Here is a 19647-nt window from a genome sequence, read left to right on the forward strand (position 1 = left end):
TTAGAATGAGACAATGGCAGAAACTACAGAAAAATGTGACAAACAACTAAATTTGTTAGCTCACCAACAACTGCTAGCTTATTTCCACAATCTGCATTTAGTTGTTTAGGTGTCCTACTGATCAGGAAAGACCTATGTAAATGGAGAAAGCACAGCACGTCCTCTGGGGTAAAGGTTTTGCATAACTACATGGCAGGGCCATAGAAATCAGAGCGTGTTAACAAAAGGACGGCCTGCATGGAAGGTAAGGTGTGTCACACTGAGAGTGGGAGGGCCACTTCAAGTTTCAGGAAGGAGTCCTGCTCCTTTTGGTGTGTGATTCATAGCAGGACTGCACTGCTCCACGTCAGACAGAAACATGCAGGGTAAGTTCTACTTTACCTAATAAATCTTGTTTTTGACTATGGGACGTGTTATGTTTTGGGAATCTTTTGTTTATAAGGTTATATGGTTTTCTGTGTAGCTTGTGCCATATGTACAGTCAGACAGTGAAATGAAGTTGAACGTACTTCACAATAAAGCATTAGAGAAAACCTATTTCAGTGCCATATATAAATGGAGACTTTCAGCTGAGAGCATATCTTGTTTTTAGCTATGATGAATGCGAAAAAGCTGATATTATTTAAAACAATTGCTTGTGTTATTGTAGCTGACTTAATGTCCTGAAATAATCCTATAGTGGAAGATATGTATACTTGTTGTTTTTAGTGGCTGTTGCATAATTGAAAAAAGAATAATCTATATTACTGTTTTTTTACATTATAAATACTGATTCTGTGACATGTAGTTTATCTGCAATAAAAACAACATTTAGGCCTAAAAATCACAAAAAACTGTGGTTGCGTGTTGTCACTGGTTCAGTGTAAATTTCCAGCGGGAGCTGTGTTTACTTTAAAACCTGTAGCTAAACAGGCAGAAGGTGCTGTTAGGTAGAAGGTCCTGAGTTTCTGCATTCCTCAGATAGTTGCACTCAGGACAGAATGACGCTCTTAAATACACTTCCTGCTTGTGTGAAAAGGCTTGTTGTTATCTTGTACAGAATATCTGATAACACTTACGAATTTGGGATGAAAAAGTAGCTGTTTTAGCTTTTCTAGTTAAACTATTTTTCTTTTTCTTTTGTGGGGTTTGAGGGTGCTATAACAAGATCAGGGAGAAGATATACAAAAAGACAAACGAGGCATTATGTTACAGTGCATTCCTTTGTTCCATTAAATTAAAGCATCTGAATGTAAATTATATTCTCACTTTAAAAATTGAACCAAACCACATCTGGATTTTGAAGATTTTACAGGTCATGATACAAAATGACCTCATTACACTTCTCCTCTGTGACACTGTATGATCTAACTCAAGTGCCAAAGGAACAATACCAGATTATAGCTGCACACACACGGACCTTTGACCCTGTAGTTAGACAGAGGGCAACACAGGTACATAATCGTCCATAATTTCGCTCAATATCAGCACATACAGCATGACTTACTGTCAGATGAAGCATGCAGAAAACAACATTTCTTTAGTCAAGTATTAAATCATGTTTTCCTAAATCTGCTAGTGCAACTGCTAGACTTCTGTCCTGAAATCCCTTCTCAGGCAGTTTCACAGTGATTCACGCTTCAGTTCACGTCTCTGACATAACTGTGATCTTAGAAACTCATTTGTGACATAAAGTTGTAAACGACCTGAGAAGGCAGCGAAACAAGTCAGAAGCCGAACAAATTCAGTAGTCAAGTTTTAGTATTTCTCCATTTCAGTATTTGCCAATCTGGAAACATACCGTAAGACTCTAATCTATATCATGTCTCTATGTCTCTCTCATTTCCTGCATCTTTCTGCCAGACGGAAGCTCTCCGAGAGGCCGGGCCCTCTCTGAAGAGCAGTTTAGCTGCTCCATTTGTCTAGAGGTGTTTGTGGAGCCCGTCTCCACACCCTGCGGCCACAGCTTCTGCAAGGCCTGCCTACAGGGCTACTGGAACCACAGTAAGAAGTTCATCTGCCCCATGTGCAAGAAGAGGTACTCCAGAAAACCTGAGATGAGTGTCAACAGGGTCCTGGCTGAGATCTCCTCACAGTTCCAGGGGCTGATGCTGGCCGGAGGAGCTGGAGGAGCTGGAGGAGCTGGAGGAGCTGTGGGAGCCGGGGCTGCTACCAGGGGATCCACACTGAATCTGAGCTCAGATACAGGCTTTGGGGGCTCTTCAGGGCCCGACACCGGGGAGTTTGCCCAGGCTGGGGAGGTTCCCTGTGATGCCTGTATCGGGAGGAAGTTAAAGGCGCTCAAGTCTTGTGTGAATTGTCCTGGGTCATTCTGTGAGGCCCACCTGAAAAATCATAAGAAGGTCAGTTGTGTTTTCTTTTTTCGGGTTATTGCAAGATAATAAAAATCAGTTTTCTTTCTCCTTGGCAATGCCTCTCTTTGTTCGTTATCATTTTATTATTTCTTATGTTGTAACAGTTGAACTTGAAAGTAAAATTAAACACACTTTTTTTCCATTGTATTCCATTTTATACTATATCATATATGTTAATGACTTTTAAAAACAAGGATGCATTTTCAATGGTGCACAGTTATATATAATGTTACATTTAAGGTGTATAACAGACATTTTTAGTTTTTAAAGAAGTGGTATTATGCTTTTTCCCTCTCCTTTATTGAGTTATTTACCTTTTTTGTGCATGTAACAGGTTCGCAAAGTGAAATAGCCCAAAGACCAGCCCAAAGGGAGTTCCCATCTCCCACAGAAAACTCTGCTCTGAGCTGCTTGAAAACAGCTCATTTGTAGTTCAGCCGCTTCCCTTTCATCCCTGTGACCTCACGGGGATGAAAGCTAAATGCGCCTCATAACGCTCCAAGCAGCTACTCTGACACACCCTCAAAAACACTGGTGGAAAAACACTGAGCTGCAGCACACACCTCCTCTCCCTTCCAAACACTAGCTACCCTCCAGACAGTCAATGGACATGAAGTTGTTACAGTGATGTAGAGACAGAGCTCAGTTAAAACTTTATGGATGAAAGATACATTTGTTACAGATTAATAACTCACCACTCTGAAATTCTTGCTCCAGCCAAGCTGGTCAGCAACATGTACAGCTGAACTGAAGCTGTGTTTGCTTCTCACTGACCCGCCCTTCTCTGCTTCTGATTAGCTAGTAGTCCTTAACTAGGAACTGCGCATGTGCAACTCCCAACAAAGATCATTTAGAGACAAGATGTATCACTGTGTGTTGCCTTCAACACACAGGGTGTGTTGCCTTCAACACACAGGGTAAAAAGAGCAGATGCAGCAATGTGCAGTTTGAAAAAAAATATGGTGGGTTTTTTTTTAATTAAACCATGTAAACCTGTTCTGGTACAACCGATAAATAGGATTTTAGGATATATGCATTCCATAATAATATGCTCTGAGCTTCACAGTTCAAATAGCCTGCTACCACAAGCCACTTTGCAGATTCACTGAATGTACCCATGGTTAGGGTCAACTTCCAACTGGGTCGAACCACAGTCCTGAGTTTCTCCCTGTATGATCGAATTCCCAGGTGAAGTCTCTGATATCGCATCGCCTGATCGAACCCACTTTTCACCTGGAGGAGAAGATCTGTAAGAGACACAAACGTCTTCTGGAGGTCTTCTGCCGCACAGACCACACCTGCATCTGCACAGTCTGCGCTGAGACCACGCACAAATCCCACGACATTGTCTCGTCTGACCACGAGTGGAAGAAGAAGATGGTGAGCTGTTTGTTAAATAATGGTAGAATAAAAAAAATTAGAAAAAACAAATGCTGCTACCACACCTTCTAATTATCAGTATTATTTTAAGAAACTCCTGTAAAAAGACAACAAACTATAAAACAGTCCTATAATAATTATTTCATTTTGAATTAACCATAGTTTAATGGTGGCATATACAAACTTTTATATGAAATTAGATTTTAACCAGTTCGTATGCAAAAATGTTTTCACAACTAATTTTTGGATTGATTGGTGGACTTTGTAGAAGCCTTAAAACCAGTGATCGTTTTGACATTTAGCTGGTTTTGCACTGCCTCACTGACAGTTGCAAGGATTTTCATGTGGTTTCAGTGGTATAAAGCTGTGTCAATACTAATTTTAGTCGCCACAAACCTGATTTTCTTTTTACAGAGTATTGTGGGGAAGAAGAGGTCGGAGCTTAAACATTTGATCAAGGAGAGATCCAAGAAACTGGACGAGATTAAACAATCCATAAAAGTCATCAAGGTGAGTCGGCTAGTAGAAAACTATTTAGGAATCAAGATATTGCCTTTGAGTTATTGTGTGTTATTTGAGCCAGGGTAACCTGGGTGAAAATACTCGAGAGGTTTAAAAGTTAAGTCAAGTTTCAGCTCTTCAAAGTTTAAGACCAGTGGCAGTTTTTTTTTAACAATGCCTACAGCCTCTATTTGATCAAATCCACATAGATAATTATATGGATTTAAGTAATCATTTTGAATTTAAAATTGAACACACTTATTATTTACAGGATGAACCTGTAGAATTGATCTATTCAGGAACTTAAGCTATACATCTTCATTTCGCTGTTTTGTCACTTATAATCCATGTGTTATTTAAAAAGTGTTTGACACCGACTGACCAATATCCAAATTTGTATTATCAGTCTTCTAATTTAGAGTGAGTTGCCATGTAGGTGATTTCTAACATGTCTGTCATGTGTTTTAAAGTCTGTGTTGATCAGGCAGTCTGTCTTAACGCTGTTGTACTCTTCCCTCCTGTACTGCATATTAAATATTTACCCAGTCTACTCTAATGTAGCCTCATGTGCTGAAGCTCTAAAGCTTTATTTGCACTTCAAGCAGCACTCAGATCTAGGAAAGCTTACACAATCGGGAGCAGACGGTTGCTTAAGGATACTTTGACAGGAAACATAGCTGTTGCTGTGATAACATTTCACTTTTACAAATCACACATCGTACTGTAGATTTACTTTGTTAGAAAATCTGCACCACATTTGGTGAGGACTTTGCCCGCATCTTTCTTGTACCGCTTGTGCTCTGTGATCATGGAGAGGACGGCCTGCTAATGCAGTTTGTTTTTCTCTTAGAGAGAAAGTCAGATAGTTGTCTGAAACCGTCCAACCAGTTTGACTAGCGTAAACATTTACTTACTTATATCCTACCTCGAGGATTAGAAAAGAGAGCGCGAAGGATTACCCGCTTTTGTTTATTTAAATTAAAGCATAAATGTAGTTGTAAACTTACTGAAATGTTTTTGTTAAGTTAAGTTTAAGATAAGAAGCGTGGTAGTTTCCCATGCTTGGGTGGGGGAAGGCCTGTTAGTCCAGTTGTACAAGCAGCAGACAGACACTTTCTGAGCCACTCAGGGGCGTGATTACAGAAACTACAGTGCATCACAGCTAAATTTATTGGACTCTTACTTGTTCTATTTTAGGCCTAACCCTTTCAATCACTAGATGAAGAGGAAGGGTTTGGGAGAGACAGATGTGGGAACATTGTAGGCAACAGACACTTAAAGGAGAGGCAAGTTTATTTGTATCACACCCTCAACATAGCAATTCAAAGAGATTTTCTACATAAGACATAAAATGGCATTAAGAGAAGAAATAAAGGGAAAATGAGGTGCTATAAAAAGACACAAAGATTTAAAACGAGTAAAATAGCAGATAAAAATCAGATTATACAAAATTAAATTTAAATTAATTGGGAGAATAAAAATTACAGTCCAGTTGTGGCACAGCACCTATGAGCAAATGGTTCCAAATGTAAATTTTCATAAAAGACAGTGAACAGACCTCAGGATTTCTGTGAGTTTGTTCCAGATTTGAAACAGTTTAAATTTAAAGTAATACTACAGTAATTTATTATTACACATACATTAAGTTGGGGTTTCACAGATTTAAAGGGGCATTATGTAGTTTCCAGCGGCCACTAGCGGTGCGGTTTTAAGATTGCAACCAGGCGTGTGCTCGTACGCGTGCTCGCTTGAACTCATGAGCGAGCAGGATCCGAAACACAACCGCTTTCATACAGAAATCCTGCAATAAACGCAGGAAAACCAGCATGCAGGCCGTGGCTTTTCACAGGGCACATTGGCACAGTACTCCCGAAAAAAGTGAAAGCGGCTATAGACAGGTAGGGAGCCAGCTTCACACAACATGCTGGAAACTCAGGTAAACTCCCACTACAACGTTACAGTAATATTTTTATCAGCTTGATGTTGAACTAATCCATGCTCGTTACATGATAAAGTTACAGTGACTGCATTTAGCCGACGTGCTACATCGTTAGCTCGCCTGCTGCTTTCAGTAACTGTCTTTACTATCTGTGTATCTGTCAGGCTCGGCAATTTTAGCACCGCTACATGTTTTGGACAATAATGAAACTGTTAACGTTAGTGAGCTGGACGAGATTGTGTCACACTTTATAACAGTAAGTAAATTTACTGTAGTGTTAGTGGATGTCTCTTCCTCTGGGTTGTATATTATGTGGGTCATGTTAGTTACAGCGACTGAGAGGTGGAGAAGCTGTGTACCTGAGTATCAGTAAAAGGCAATAAATCTAAATTGAACGTTACGAAACAAACAGCGGCAGGTCCGAGCTACTGTAGCGTTAGCTGGCTGCTTGTGGCTGCATCACTATGGGATAGTAAACAAATCGCTCCACATTAGCTTTTTACCATTACATCATTTCTTGCAGGCTTTGACACTTTGACATAACAGTGCTACAGAGGAAAGTAACATGGGTTGCATTAGTTGGTGAAGTAATGTGAAAGCGATATAACTTTTCACCAGACAACATTTGCAACTACTTGGCGTTAGCTGGCGAGTTAACGCTATCTAACTAACACATTTGGCCTGAGGAGCTTCAGCAGATAAAACTTATTTTTGTTTTTTATCCTTATGTGGAGTTTGTGTTGGAGTCTGTGTTGTGCTGGGAGCAGGTCGTTTCTTAGTGTTAGCAGACTCCATGTCATAAGTTGCAGTGTCGTCGCTGCTGAGTGCAAAGTCAGTAGACAAAGCGAGAGTCTCGGGAGCGCGCATGCAGGTGTCAGTCACTGGATTTCGCGGAAAGTCCGACCCGGAGCCTTCAAAAAGGAATACTTGCCTTCAGAGTTAATAGCCAAACCCGGCAAGCTGATCATTTTAATGTCAGATTACAACCCTTTTACACACAGGCAATAAAAAAAGGATTAATTTTAGTAGATTTACTACATATAGCCCCTTTGAAAAACAACAACTTTTTTTTTTTAAACTCTGCACTTAAAGTTTGTAATGCAGGCTTTCAATTATAGACTCCCAGTCCAAGCTGAGATAACTCTGATGACATTGCCGTAACATCATCAGGGTTATTTTCTTAAACTTTATACAACATTATACACAGACTTTGTAGTACTCTGAACCTGACATGTGTGTGTAAAGATAGCAGAGTTCTAAGTTTTAAGAAATAAATATATATAGAATTTGGTTTTCAGGAGGATTTGATTTATCTGGACCCTTTTGAGTTGAGCTTTAATCTGAACTTGACTAATGGTGATTTTGACAATATTCACATTAACCTTTATCCCATGCCCCCTTCTTTGCAGGCCAGCGCTCAGAAGGAGTTGGAGGAAAGCTGGCAGGTTTATGCGGAGCTGCAGCGTATGGTGGAGCAGAGTCAGGCGGAGTTGGTGGAGCTGATCACCATGAGGCAGCGTGATGCTGAGCGCCACGCTCAGGAACTGGCCCGAGGATTGGAGAACGAACTCAGCCAACTGAGGAGGAGGAACAATGAGCTGGAATCCTACACACAGACCCAGGACAAAGTGGTCTTCCTACAGGTATAGTACAGGCTCTCAAGTGACACAACACATCCCGTGGCAGCCATGTTGGAGGTCAGGCTCGTGAGAAACTAAAGTTTGGAGGATCAAATGTGTTTTTTTTTTTTGTCAGACGGCATATTCAGCTGTGATTAAAGAACACATTTCAAATATGAACACAAACAAATATGGAGTGACTGTAGTTGTTCCCAGAGCTGTCATTTAGTAAGAACATGACGAGATTCAAGATGATTTTCAGAATTTCAAAATAATACATTTTTGTTGTTTGCCACATTTGCATGACCCTCCATAATGTCCCACTTTTCTGCAGCTTTGGTGTAGTTCTTCCAGTTCTTTCATCATTATTGATGATCAATATTTAAAATCACGACCACACCTACCAACTATAATTTTAAAAATGCATGCTGGCCTTTCAAAGATTACTTCATTAGTAATTTTCCCAGAGTGCAGCCTACATACACAAAACACATTTAATATGCATTTAGGACGCAGCAAGAGAGCTAATTAGATAAAGGGCTAAGGCCTTAAGACATAGCAGGGTAAGCTGCTATACTCACAGTAATGGAAATCTGAAAGATGTCTATCTTAACAGACTATACTGTTATTAATAATGTTGCAGACCGGGATGGAAAATATATATTTGTTAAATTACCTCTCCTTTTCTATCTTCATTATTTATCCAAATAATTTCCACCCAGCTAATTATCCAGCGGACCCCCATGGTTGCACCAGCTGTAGTTGCTGGAATATTAGTGACACAACATCAAAAGCCTCTATGAACAGAGCCAGCTGTTACGGATGTTCCCCTTGTGCATTTATCCTGGATTGTTTATGTAGATAAAATGTTGATTTTATCTCATGAAAGATGTCTTTGAAGTTACCAGTTTAGATTTTTTTTTTCACAAAGCCACACATACCCAGACACAGTGTTTGTAAGAGCAAAGTTAAGATTATGCAATCAAACACTATTCTATATCTGTAACTCTTCTGATATAAATTAGCTTATAATATCCTACACAAGTGATACTGTGTAGACTGGGATGGTTATTTGCATTACTAGACTCAGACTTATAGAGATAAATCTGCACACTGTAATGATTTTTAAACCAATAAGACAGTACTGATAGTGATTTTTCCAACTTATTTGGAGTGTCATATTTAGTTTGTTGTTTCTACCACAAAGACTTTATTTCCCCTGAGGCATCCTTATATTTTAATTTCATCATACCTTGTATAACCTTGCTCTTCCATTTCCTGTAGAACCTGGCGACGCTGCAGTCCCCACCAGAACCCGTTGATTGGTCTGCGGTCAGCATCAACACTGACCTCTACCTGGGAACCATCCGCTCATCTGTCAGCAGCCTCATTGACAAGTTCCAGGAGGAGCTCAAAAGGCAGTACGGAAAAGGTGAGGGCAGCTAGCCGAAGTTAATTGACTGACAGACAAAATAAAAGAAACACCTTATAGTAATGTAGTCACATTCAACAATACTACAAAACTATAGCTGTAAAACATTAAATTAAACTTTTTATTTTCTTAAAACAACAATAGTTAAACATCATAAGCTTCATTGATGGGCTGTTGTACTGAATTGCATTGTTAGGTGTTCCTATTATTTCATCTCCTATATAACAACATGTCAAAATGTAAATTTCATACTGATACTGCATTTACTCAATATTTTTACTAAATATGATAACTAGAATTTTTTAATACATTATTTGGAAATTACATAATCTAACATATTAACACATGTACATGTATTTTGCATTCGACATGTACAGTATACTTTCAAAATAAAAGTATGTAAACTGCAAGAAATTTTGGTGGCATTTTGGTGTCTCTATCATTTTGAAAATCAGTCACAGCCAACCTGCACTGCTGGGTGTCTGTGTGGAGTATCTACACCAAGTTACAGTAAAATCCATCCTTCCTTGTCTAACACCAACCACACTTCCTGTGCAAACTCCAAATCAGGGAAATGTAGGTCACTGTAAGAGCACTTTGAAATAGAAAAGTGACTCATCATTGCAACCCCCACCACTCTCTCATGTTCACACATACAAGATGGTCGGACAGATGGAGATAGTGTTGACGCCACAGTTCACCCACTTGGAATCAATGCAGAGGCAGCAGCAGAGCACTGACTGACAGCAGCACATGTTTTGTGTATTTACAGCTCTGGTTTAGATCTACATGTTTACCAGCCACACGTGCCATCTGCTTTGACTTTGACTCTTTAGCTGAATGACTTGCTGACTTGGTCTGTCTCTTTTTCTTTCTGTCCATGTCTTGCTGTCTGTGTCTCTCTCAGAGCTCCGGAAGGTGCAGAACTATTCAAGTGAGTAAGACTTTAAATTATCAGCGTGGGGATCAGTACTTAACACTCGTTTGGGACAGGGAGTTATGACTTTTCTCATTGGAGATTTTTGAAGTCTGCAGGTGTTTTGGACAATATTGAGCAGTGCAGCCAAAGTGTAATATCATGTTCAGTTCTCAAAATGTTCCATAAGATGGCGCCACTTCTTCTGCAGAGACAAACCCAGACCAGACATGCAGCCAGTTTAAGAGTGTAAAGTTCACTGTCATAACTTTGAGGTTCTTGTACTTGAGTACTTTCAATGTATGTTACTTTATAGTTATACTCCATTATAGCATTTCAGATGAAAATAGTGTTATTTTGCAGCTACAGTTAGTTGGGATGTTTGCAGTTATTGTAGCTGCCAAGTTTGAGTTTGAGAACTCACAGGAGGTCACCAACAAAACTAACTGGTGAATGACACAGGTGTCAGTCATGCTCAGTCTGTACACACACACGCAGTACTGAGAAAGGCATTATCAGGCAAGTAAGTGCGTTGGGTGTGCAGGGTCTTTGAGCAACCCAGCAGATTATAAAATACTTCAAATTAGCTTCACCTCAACCAGCTGTATTAAAATGCCGCATACATTTTAACACACCCATGATAATAATCAACACCAAATGATTATATTTAATACAGAGCCCCACACTTCCTACAAAAAAAAAAATAATAATAATTTTGTATCTTGTTGCTAAAGATAAAATTTTTTGCACCAAATTAAAAAATAATCATCCTTTGGGACTTTGGGGCCCCATAATTTCACACACTGAACAGGGCCTTTGTTTATGGACTCTTCTCCCAGCCTCATATTCTGCTCTGCTCTGCTCTACTCTGCTCTGTCCTGTCCAGGTGAGGTGATTTTGGACTCTGCCACGGCCCAGAAGAACCTGGTTGTGTCCGAAGACGGTCGCCAAGTGAGATATGATGAGCATAAGATCTCTCACACTGACGGTCCGAAGCGCTTCAACCCCGCTCTCTTTGTCCTGGGCCGAGAGGGTCTCACCTCTGGGCGACACTACTGGGAGGTGGAAGTGGGGCGCAAGACTGCCTGGACGCTTGGCGTGGCTACCGCCTCTGCACGCCGCAAGGGTGAGATCAAGCTGAGTCCTGAGGGGGGATACTGGTGCCTGTGGCTGAAGAACGGGGAGGTGAAGGCTTTAGCGTCGTACCGCCTGCCTCTAACGCTGCCGTCCCCAATCACTAAAGTGGGAATCTTCCTGGATTATGACGGAGGCCAGATTTCTTTCTATGATGTGAAGGCTCGTCTGCATCTCTACAGCTTCCTCGATACCTTTAATGAGAGTCTGTACCCAGTCTTTAGCCCCTGTCTCGACCAGGAGGGGAAAAACTCTTCTCCTCTCATCATAACCACTGTTAAACACACCTGAGACCAACAGCCAGTCAAAAGCCTGGTGAATCAGTCAGTATGGGTTAAACCTTGATAACATCTTTAGGACAAAAAGTGCAGATACTTATTTTTTTCATTTTGAACATGTGATTTCCTCCTTTATTTGATCTTAAAATATGAATCTCTTTTCAGTGAGCAATGGCAGTTACAGTTGTTTGCAAAGGACTTTACCTCAAACAACTTTCATTCTAATGAAATAAAAACAAAACAAGTGACTTTGCATATCAAAAGTACCCGCTGCAACGCTTCCTCATCATATGGACGTGTTCTTGCATTTGTCAATTAAAATCAGGCTCAACACAGATCCTATAAAGGCTGTAGACCTACCAAGTGACTGTCTCGAAGTAATAAAATGGAAGCAAGCATCGTGTCATCAGTTTTATGTCAGAAGAAACCAAAATGTAACATGGATGGTATTTTGTTTTGACTGACTTCATATTACAGAGAAATGTATTTACAATTTGCTTCTTTAATAGTAGCCAATAGTTATTTTAAACTTTATACAACTTATCTCAAATTTTGTGTATACATAATAAACAACACAGATATTTTTCTGTAAAAACATGTGAAGGAGTAGAGAAGATTATTCCAAAGGCCAAATTTGTCCTGAGGTTTTTAATTTTGGCAGCACATGTTAAGAAGATTGAGTTTGAGTAATGCTGTACTTTCCCTACTTATCTTTGTTTACCTCTAACTATAAGTCTGTGCTGACTTTACAGATTAAAACAATGAAGTTGAATAGATGTAAATGTAATTTCTAAAGTACTAAAGAAATAAAAAATATTTCTGTCTGTTCTGTAGGAATGTGACATTGTTTGTAATTTTTGTAATGGACTTTTTTTTTTTTTTTAAAACAAAAGCTGGGTTAGGCAACATTGCAGCTAGATTTAGATTTAAGAAGTATCCAAATTAAAAAAATCTGTCTTCCTCCAAAGCCACTACCCCAAAACACATTTTCATGCTCAGTGAGTGCAAATTAAATGATTGGCTATGCTTATTACAGCCACAGATACCAGAGTTGTTTTTTTCATTTTTGTGTCAGAGCATTTGATTTATTGATTACTGTTGGTATGTAAAGAGTTTCAATAAATATAACAACAACAAAAATACTTTGCCTTCCCCAGCTTTAATATAGACGCAGAGTTATTTCATGAATCATGATACTATGTTCTGTATTTTTATATTAAACATTCGCTTTTGTACTTTCTTTCTGAACTTGTTCATTAAAGATCATAAGTCACAAACGAATACAAAGTTTAATATATATTTTTTTCAACTGGCGAGGAAGGGATTTGTCTTTAACTTTGTTCCTATCCAAAGTGTTTAGCTCCGCAGCGGGCAAAATGTCCTTAAAGCTGCACTAATCATCGTTTTTGCATTCACAGTGGATAAAATAAGTATGTAATGTGAAAGTGACAAACCCACAGAGAATTATTCACTCAACTCTGTAGTTCCCCTCAGCTCTATGGAGCATTTTCAGTTCTTTCAGCTCATTGTTTTGGCTTTACGTCCCGCAACTTTGCAGTTTTGGTTCACTTACACCACTCTCATCAACTTTATTTGCAGCCACAGATAGCCGGTGTTTTTAGCAAAAAGGTCTGATAAAGCTATTGTATACTAGCTGCCTTACGGACACTGGTAAACATTGCGGAACATTAACAGCTAGATACTTCTTCTCTTCTCAGGAGTTGGTGGAGAACAAAATACAGCTAAAAGGAGTTAATATTGGACTTAAAACAATACTAATAATGCTTCATGTCTGCTGGATATGTATAAGCTACTGTTAGTTTGTCTTATCAGCTTATCAATCAATAAACATCTATTTGTGATTTTGTTCAGGTGGTTATGTGCCACAATATTTCTTGGCCTAGCACAGTGATGTCCTGGAGCATTGTGTTGTGAGGTTGCATGGCCGCTCGAGTGGTGTTTTAGCAGGCTTGTAATTTTTACCCTTGAAAATCGCCAGTTGTATTCTTTCTTTATGCTAAGCTAAGCTTACTGCTTAAATACTTTATAATGCACATTTGTTTTCTCAATTGGTTACCTTGGTGGGTACTAGCGTTACATATCGCATCAAAAACCAACCAAATCAATCAAACAATCAGTTTTAAGAGAAAATAAATAATACTTTGCCATTTGCAAGTTCTTGTGAGAAGATTAATTTTGGAAATAGCCCTGCAAAACCAAATTAGTGAAGCTCATGATGTTTTTATTGACATTTCAAATGACAAACATCACAACTGTGCCTTTAACGAAACCAAACTTAATGAGCTTTACCAAACTGGAAGCTAAAGGCTGCTGCACTGTTTGTTTTTTTGTTGTTTTCTGTGTTTAATCCATGCTTGACTCCTTGTATTCTCTCAAGAGTTAAAGCCATTCCTCCTGGAGCTCTGATCGTCACAGCAGGGGGAGTATAAATTTGTATCTGGGGTAAAACGAGAGGGAGGGGGGTATATTTTAGGGCTGAGGTGTGTGTGTGTGTGTGTGTGTGTGTGTGAGGTGGCAGTGGTAACAGCCAGTCTCATATGTCAGTGTACAGTGGAGCTTTGAGGCAGCTGCTCTTTGGTGAGTGTCCCCATATCACTGCTTTTTCTGTCGCTCTTCGTCCACTCCTGCATTTTTATATCTATACTGTTACATCTGCTCTGTGCACCAGTAGGTCTCTGAGGGGAGTGTTGTTTGCATTTTGGATTGTTTGTATTGCTGTTTGGCTGCTTAAGAACTGTGACCTGAGCTACAGACTTTTTTTTTCTGTTGCAGTCAGTTTGCACATGAGGCGTGTATCCATATTGTTTAGCGCACTGCAAGACAGATCACTGGCTAAACCAATGTTAATCTGCTCTGAATATCTAGGCCTCAACCAGAGAGCAGCTTGTGTTAAAAGTCAAACACACTTACTTACAACTTCACAGACACTCTGCTAATGTACTGGCTAATTTAACAAGCATGATATATTTAGAAGTACAAGGAAAAGCGCAAATGTCTTTTTTTAAAAGTTAGGATGGTCATGGTCTGGAGAAAATCATTTGTGATACCCAATGTTAGCAGCAGATATTAGCTTATCACAAATATATTGGTAGTGTGGATGGCTAATAATAATGAATAATTTGCAGTAAATGCCAACAAGATGTTTGAGAAATCTTTAAAACAGTGTTGCTATTACATAGTTTGTCCATCAGAGAGCACTGAGAAGTTTATTTCCCTCACCCCCAGTATCTTCATCTAAATTTAAGGGGTTCTTTGCAGATATATTTTATTTATATTCAAACAGAATATCAGTTGTTACATTAAGATTCAGATATTGATATGGATCAGCCTTAGGGTCAGACCCAACAAACTTAAAAAAAGAATAAAACAAACCAAAATCAATACAGAGTCTGGCAATACTCCCCAAGACTCACAGGGGCTCATTTATTATGAAAAAAAGAAACAGTTTGACTTAATCTTATGGTATAAAACCTTGAATTGACAGAACCTATATTTTCAAATATTTGGCTTGTAAATATAAATGAGTCCTGTCATGCTTTTCTTTGTAGAGTTGCATGAAAATCACCCCATAAGTCACGCCATCTAACCCTAGCGACCTCAATATCACAGCAGGTTTGATGCCCCATTCAGAGGCCGGTTGCTTTCTCTGAAAATGACCCTGCCTCTCCGCCGTGCAGGAATGGCCACCACTGGGAACCTTTCTGAAGAGCAGGTGCACTGCTCCATCTGTCTCGACGTCTTCACCAACCCGGTGTCCATCCCTTGCGGACACAACTTCTGCCAGAGCTGCATCCTTGGATACTGGAAAACCAGCCCTTTGTACCAGTGTCCTATGTGTAAGAAGTCTTTCCACAAAAGGCCTGATATTAGCATTAACACGGTCCTCAGGGAAATTGCGGAGCAGTTCAAGGAGATCAGAGTTAGAAGTGCAGAAGGGACGGTGAGGGAGGAGGAGGAAGACATAAAAGAAAAGAAGTGGACAATGGAAAGAAGGAAAAAGGAGGATGAGGAGAGGCTTTTGGAGAAAGATCAGAAGCAGCTGCTTCTGGAGGAGCTGAAGCAGAAACAAGAGGAGGAGAGGAGAAAGAAAGAGAAACCTGGAGAGAAAAGGCCACTACAAGACGAGTTACCACCGCTGATCCCACCTGTGTCAGCACCCAAAACCTCTCCTCCACCATCACCTCAAGCCACAGCTCAGGGGCCGCCACTGACTCCACCTCAGCTGCCCCAAACATCACCCCCACCCTCACCTCAAATCACTGCTTCTCCAGCTCCTCAAATCTCCCCTTTATCTCCCTCCTCTTCCACCCCGCCTCCTTCCTGGGAGGAGGTCCTCTGTGATGTCTGCCTGGGGAACGGCAGGCCAAAAGCGGTCAAATCCTGCCTTGTGTGTCTGACTTCCTACTGCGAGGAGCATCTGAAATCTCATTCCGCCAGGTTCACCAAGCACAAGCTGATAGAGCCCGTAGCCAACATGGAGGACAGGATGTGTCCGAAGCACGAAAGGCTCCTGGAGCTGTTCTGTAAGAAGGATCAGACTTGTGTGTGTGTGCTCTGTACTGAGACAGACCACAGGGCGCACTACACTGTCCCTGTGGAGAGAGAATGGACAGACAAAAAGGTGAGGTGGACCAAAGCAAAGATCAGATATTTTAGTGATTTGTCATAGGTAGAGCAGTTTTAAATTGAGCTCTCAAATGAGAAAGCCAAAGAAAAGTGAAAATTTCTAGAGTGAAATACAAATTTCACAGTCAGTGTAATAACACATTTTCAAGCTAAAAAGACAAAACAAAAGGGCAATTAACTTATACCTAAACACACATTTGACCCAGATGACACATTTGGTAAGTCAGTATACATAATCTAACTTAAAATTAAAGCGTTCTTCTCTGTAAAAGTCCTGGTTTTGACCCATCCATACACCTCTTTATGCAGACTTTCTCACTATTTGCTATGTGTCACCCGACTTCCTTCTGTGCTACCATTGTACGGCCTCTAAAGGTCACAACCAAAATGGATCATAATAAGGTGCAGCACCAATGAGTGTTGTCAATTACAAGATTTAACCTTTAAATTTAATCTAATTGCACCCTGTAAACCTTTGGTTTGATGGTTCCATATGACATGTTTTAGGTTTATTATTTATGCCTCTTACAGACAGCAGCTTCACCACTCGGTAATGTTTGTATAAGACTTACATCTGTCATCACAAAATAATTTCCTCATATAGTGCATGGGCAATGGTTGTGTAATTGTCTCTAAAACCTCAAAAACAATTACAACTTTAAAAATGAATATCAAGTTATCGTGTGCGTGCCTGTCATCATTCTTGTTTGTGTGAAATCATGTTGTGCAGGCGCAGCTGAAGAGGACAGAAATAGACGTCCAACAGATGATACAGGACAGAGTGAAAAAGGTGGAGGAGATCAAACAGTGTGTGGAACTAAACAAAGTGAGTCCTCCTGAGATTAAATATAGACCACTGTCACAGATTGTGCTGGTACACAAAAAAATTCTAATACCATCAGTAAATGCATTTACAGCAAGATTATTATTCAACATAGATTTGTATATTTTGTCTGTATTTTCAGGCCAGTGCTCAGAGAGAGATTGAGGAGAGTGTGCAGGTCTTCTCAGAGCTGGTGCGCTCCATCCAGAGGACTCAGGCTGAACTGGTTTTGTCCATTGAGGAGAAGCAGAGGCAGACGGAGAGGTGGGCTGAAGGCTTCATCGCTGAGCTGGATAGGGAAATTGCTGAGCTGAAGAGGAGGAACACAGACTTGGAGAACATGGCTCGGACTGACCACATTCACTTCTTAAAGGTGAAAGAGCAAGACGGGGATCACAAATTTGCTATTTGAGCTTGTGCCCACAGTTCCCAATCACCCTCTTGCTTTCATTGCAAAGAAGAAATCTGTTTTTGTTGTTGTTGTTTTTTCTCCACTGTTCTACTAAAGGTTATTATCATGGTAAAATAACTTTTCCATTAACCACCATCTGGTTTGGCAGGAAAATCAGATCTTTTACATCATTGGTAACAACAGTGCCCTCTTCCTGCTCTGAACTGTGATGCAAACCGATTGCACATAATTCAAAATACACTGTACACTGGGGATGTATTTTGTATTAAAACTGTGGGTATGCTATTGTATTAACTAACTTGTTTCTGAGTCATTTCTTATGCTCTATCTCTCTGTAGAACTTCCCAGCCCTTAGCACTCCACCTTCTGTCAAAGACTGGTCTGGAACCAGTGTTCCCACTGACACGTGTGTTGGCATGATCAGGCGATCCATATCCAAACTGGAGGCCTCATTAAATGAAATGATTGGCAAACTGGCTGAAAGTGGTAAGATTTCCTTATATAGATATGTTTTATATCTTCCTGTTCATTTTTATCTTAAACTGAGAGTATCACCTCAACATGCTGGACAGACACTTTTGTCTTTTGTTTATTACAGAGATCAAAAAGGTTCTGAAATATGCAGGTAAACTTTTTTTTTTTTAATTTGGTTTGAATTTTTCATCCTCTTGAAACCCTCCAACAAATAAATTCTTCATTATGTCTTGCGTTTCTGCAGTGGACGTCACTCTGGACCCTGACTCAGCCAACCCATGGTTGCAGCTTTCTCAGGACAGACGTCAGGTGAGACACCTGGGTGCATGGCAGGACCTCCCAGACAACCCAGACCGCTTTGACACAGTGGTCATCGTCCTGGGCCGTGAGGGCTTCACTTCAGGGAGACATTACTGGGAGGTTCAGGTGGGGGACAAAGACGACTGGTATCTGGGCGTGGCCAGGTCTTCTGTCAACAGAAAGGGCAGGATCTCTGTAAGCACATCCCAGGGCTACTGGGCTCTGGCCATGAAGAAAGGCCAGGGGTACCGAGTGTCAACATCCCCGCCAATACTGCTCCCCCTTAACCCCAAGCCCAAACAAGTGGGTGTGTACGTGGACTACGAGGAGGGGCAAGTGTCCTTTTATGACGTTAGGGCTCGGACCCATATTTACACATTCAAAGATACGTTCATGGAAAAGATCTTGCCCTTTTTCTACCTGTACTGCTGCGACAAAGCCTCTGATACCATCGTGATTTGTCCTGTGAATGAGAAAAGCCTGATCAAGCAAAGCTAAGGACAAGTTTGACTGTAACAACAACACTGAAAAGCCCCTATGAAAACTGAAATCCTGTATTTTATGATTTATGTATATTTATTACATGTATAGTGTTGCTCAACAAACATATTAATTGTACACGTGTTTTGTACACCACCCTGATGTCTGTATACTAAATATAAAAGCTAGAGCTAGTTGGCGGTTAGCTTGGCTGAACATAAAGACTGTGAGCAGGGGGAACAGAGCTAGCCTGGCTCTTTCCAGAAGCAAAAAGATATATATATGTATATATACCTTTTTACCAGCACCCCTAAAGCTCCCTAATTATAGGAATAGTTTCACATTTTGATAAATAAACCATTGTACTTTCTTTTGGGAATGTGAAGATACGACACGCAGTGTTACATTGTGGGACGTGGGTGCCATGTTTACAGCCACGATCTCTGTTTACCTTTTCGGTGGCCGTTGCTATGGCAGTTCTTGATTGAGCTGCACTGACCAACCATCGACGTTTATCAAAACGTAAAATCCAAACACAGCCTCCAACACACAAATTCAAATACAGTGGGGTAGAGCGGGTGCGATCCTGTAAATATGGCGGTGGACCCATAATGACACACAGAGTGATGTCACCTTCACATTCCCTATTGAGATATACGCTTAACCAGTTGCTTGCCAAGGGTTAGATAAGAAAATTCATTAAACAAGCATAATATATTTCCTAAATTTAACTATGCCTTTAAATGCATGACATTTTAAAGAATCTAAAGAAAGTGTAGTTTTTAGATCTCTGTTTGCACGTTGATTTTTGATTAAGTGTGATTGATGCAGCGAAGGTTTTATGGTGAAGAGAGGTGTGTTTATGAATTCTAACAATAAATGTTCCCTCAATTATTCCCAAATGTCACTATTTCTGGCTTCATGGACTTTTGGAAAATACTGTAAGTTTCATTTCAGT

At 40.2% G+C, this 19647-nt stretch overlaps 2 protein-coding genes across 3 annotated transcripts; both read left to right on the forward strand.

Annotated features, from left to right (window-relative positions):
* The first annotated feature begins 285 nt into the window (after positions 1–285).
* btr12 (bloodthirsty-related gene family, member 12) lies at positions 286–12834 on the forward strand. Its single transcript, XM_038731678.1, has 8 exons — positions 286–365; positions 1843–2342; positions 3543–3734; positions 4149–4244; positions 7584–7817; positions 9078–9225; positions 10133–10159; positions 11028–12834. Exons 1-8 carry the CDS (start codon positions 359–361, stop codon positions 11564–11566), a joined length of 1743 nt encoding a protein of 580 aa, XP_038587606.1. The 5' UTR covers positions 286–358; the 3' UTR covers positions 11567–12834.
* Positions 12835–14040: 1206 nt separating this feature from the next.
* On the forward strand, positions 14041–19585 carry si:dkey-46i9.6 (E3 ubiquitin-protein ligase TRIM39). 2 transcript variants are annotated; one of them, XM_038731677.1, is made up of 7 exons: positions 14041–14151; positions 15184–16195; positions 16931–17026; positions 17166–17396; positions 17774–17921; positions 18034–18060; positions 18154–19585. In XM_038731677.1, exons 2-7 carry the CDS (start codon positions 15227–15229, stop codon positions 18705–18707), a joined length of 2025 nt encoding a protein of 674 aa, XP_038587605.1. In that variant the 5' UTR covers positions 14041–14151; positions 15184–15226; the 3' UTR covers positions 18708–19585. The 2 variants fall into 2 exon arrangements, with proteins under 2 accessions (XP_038587605.1, XP_038587604.1); XM_038731676.1 differs by having other exon boundaries at positions 14094–14151; positions 15252–16195.
* Positions 19586–19647: the final 62 nt, after the last annotated feature.

The sequence above is a fragment of the Micropterus salmoides genome, unplaced genomic scaffold (genome assembly GCF_014851395.1).
Source record: "Micropterus salmoides isolate LMB-PRFRI ecotype aquatic unplaced genomic scaffold, ASM1485139v1 Ms_hic_scaffold_2, whole genome shotgun sequence".
In the NCBI taxonomy this organism is placed as follows: Eukaryota; Metazoa; Chordata; class Actinopteri; order Centrarchiformes; family Centrarchidae; genus Micropterus; species Micropterus salmoides.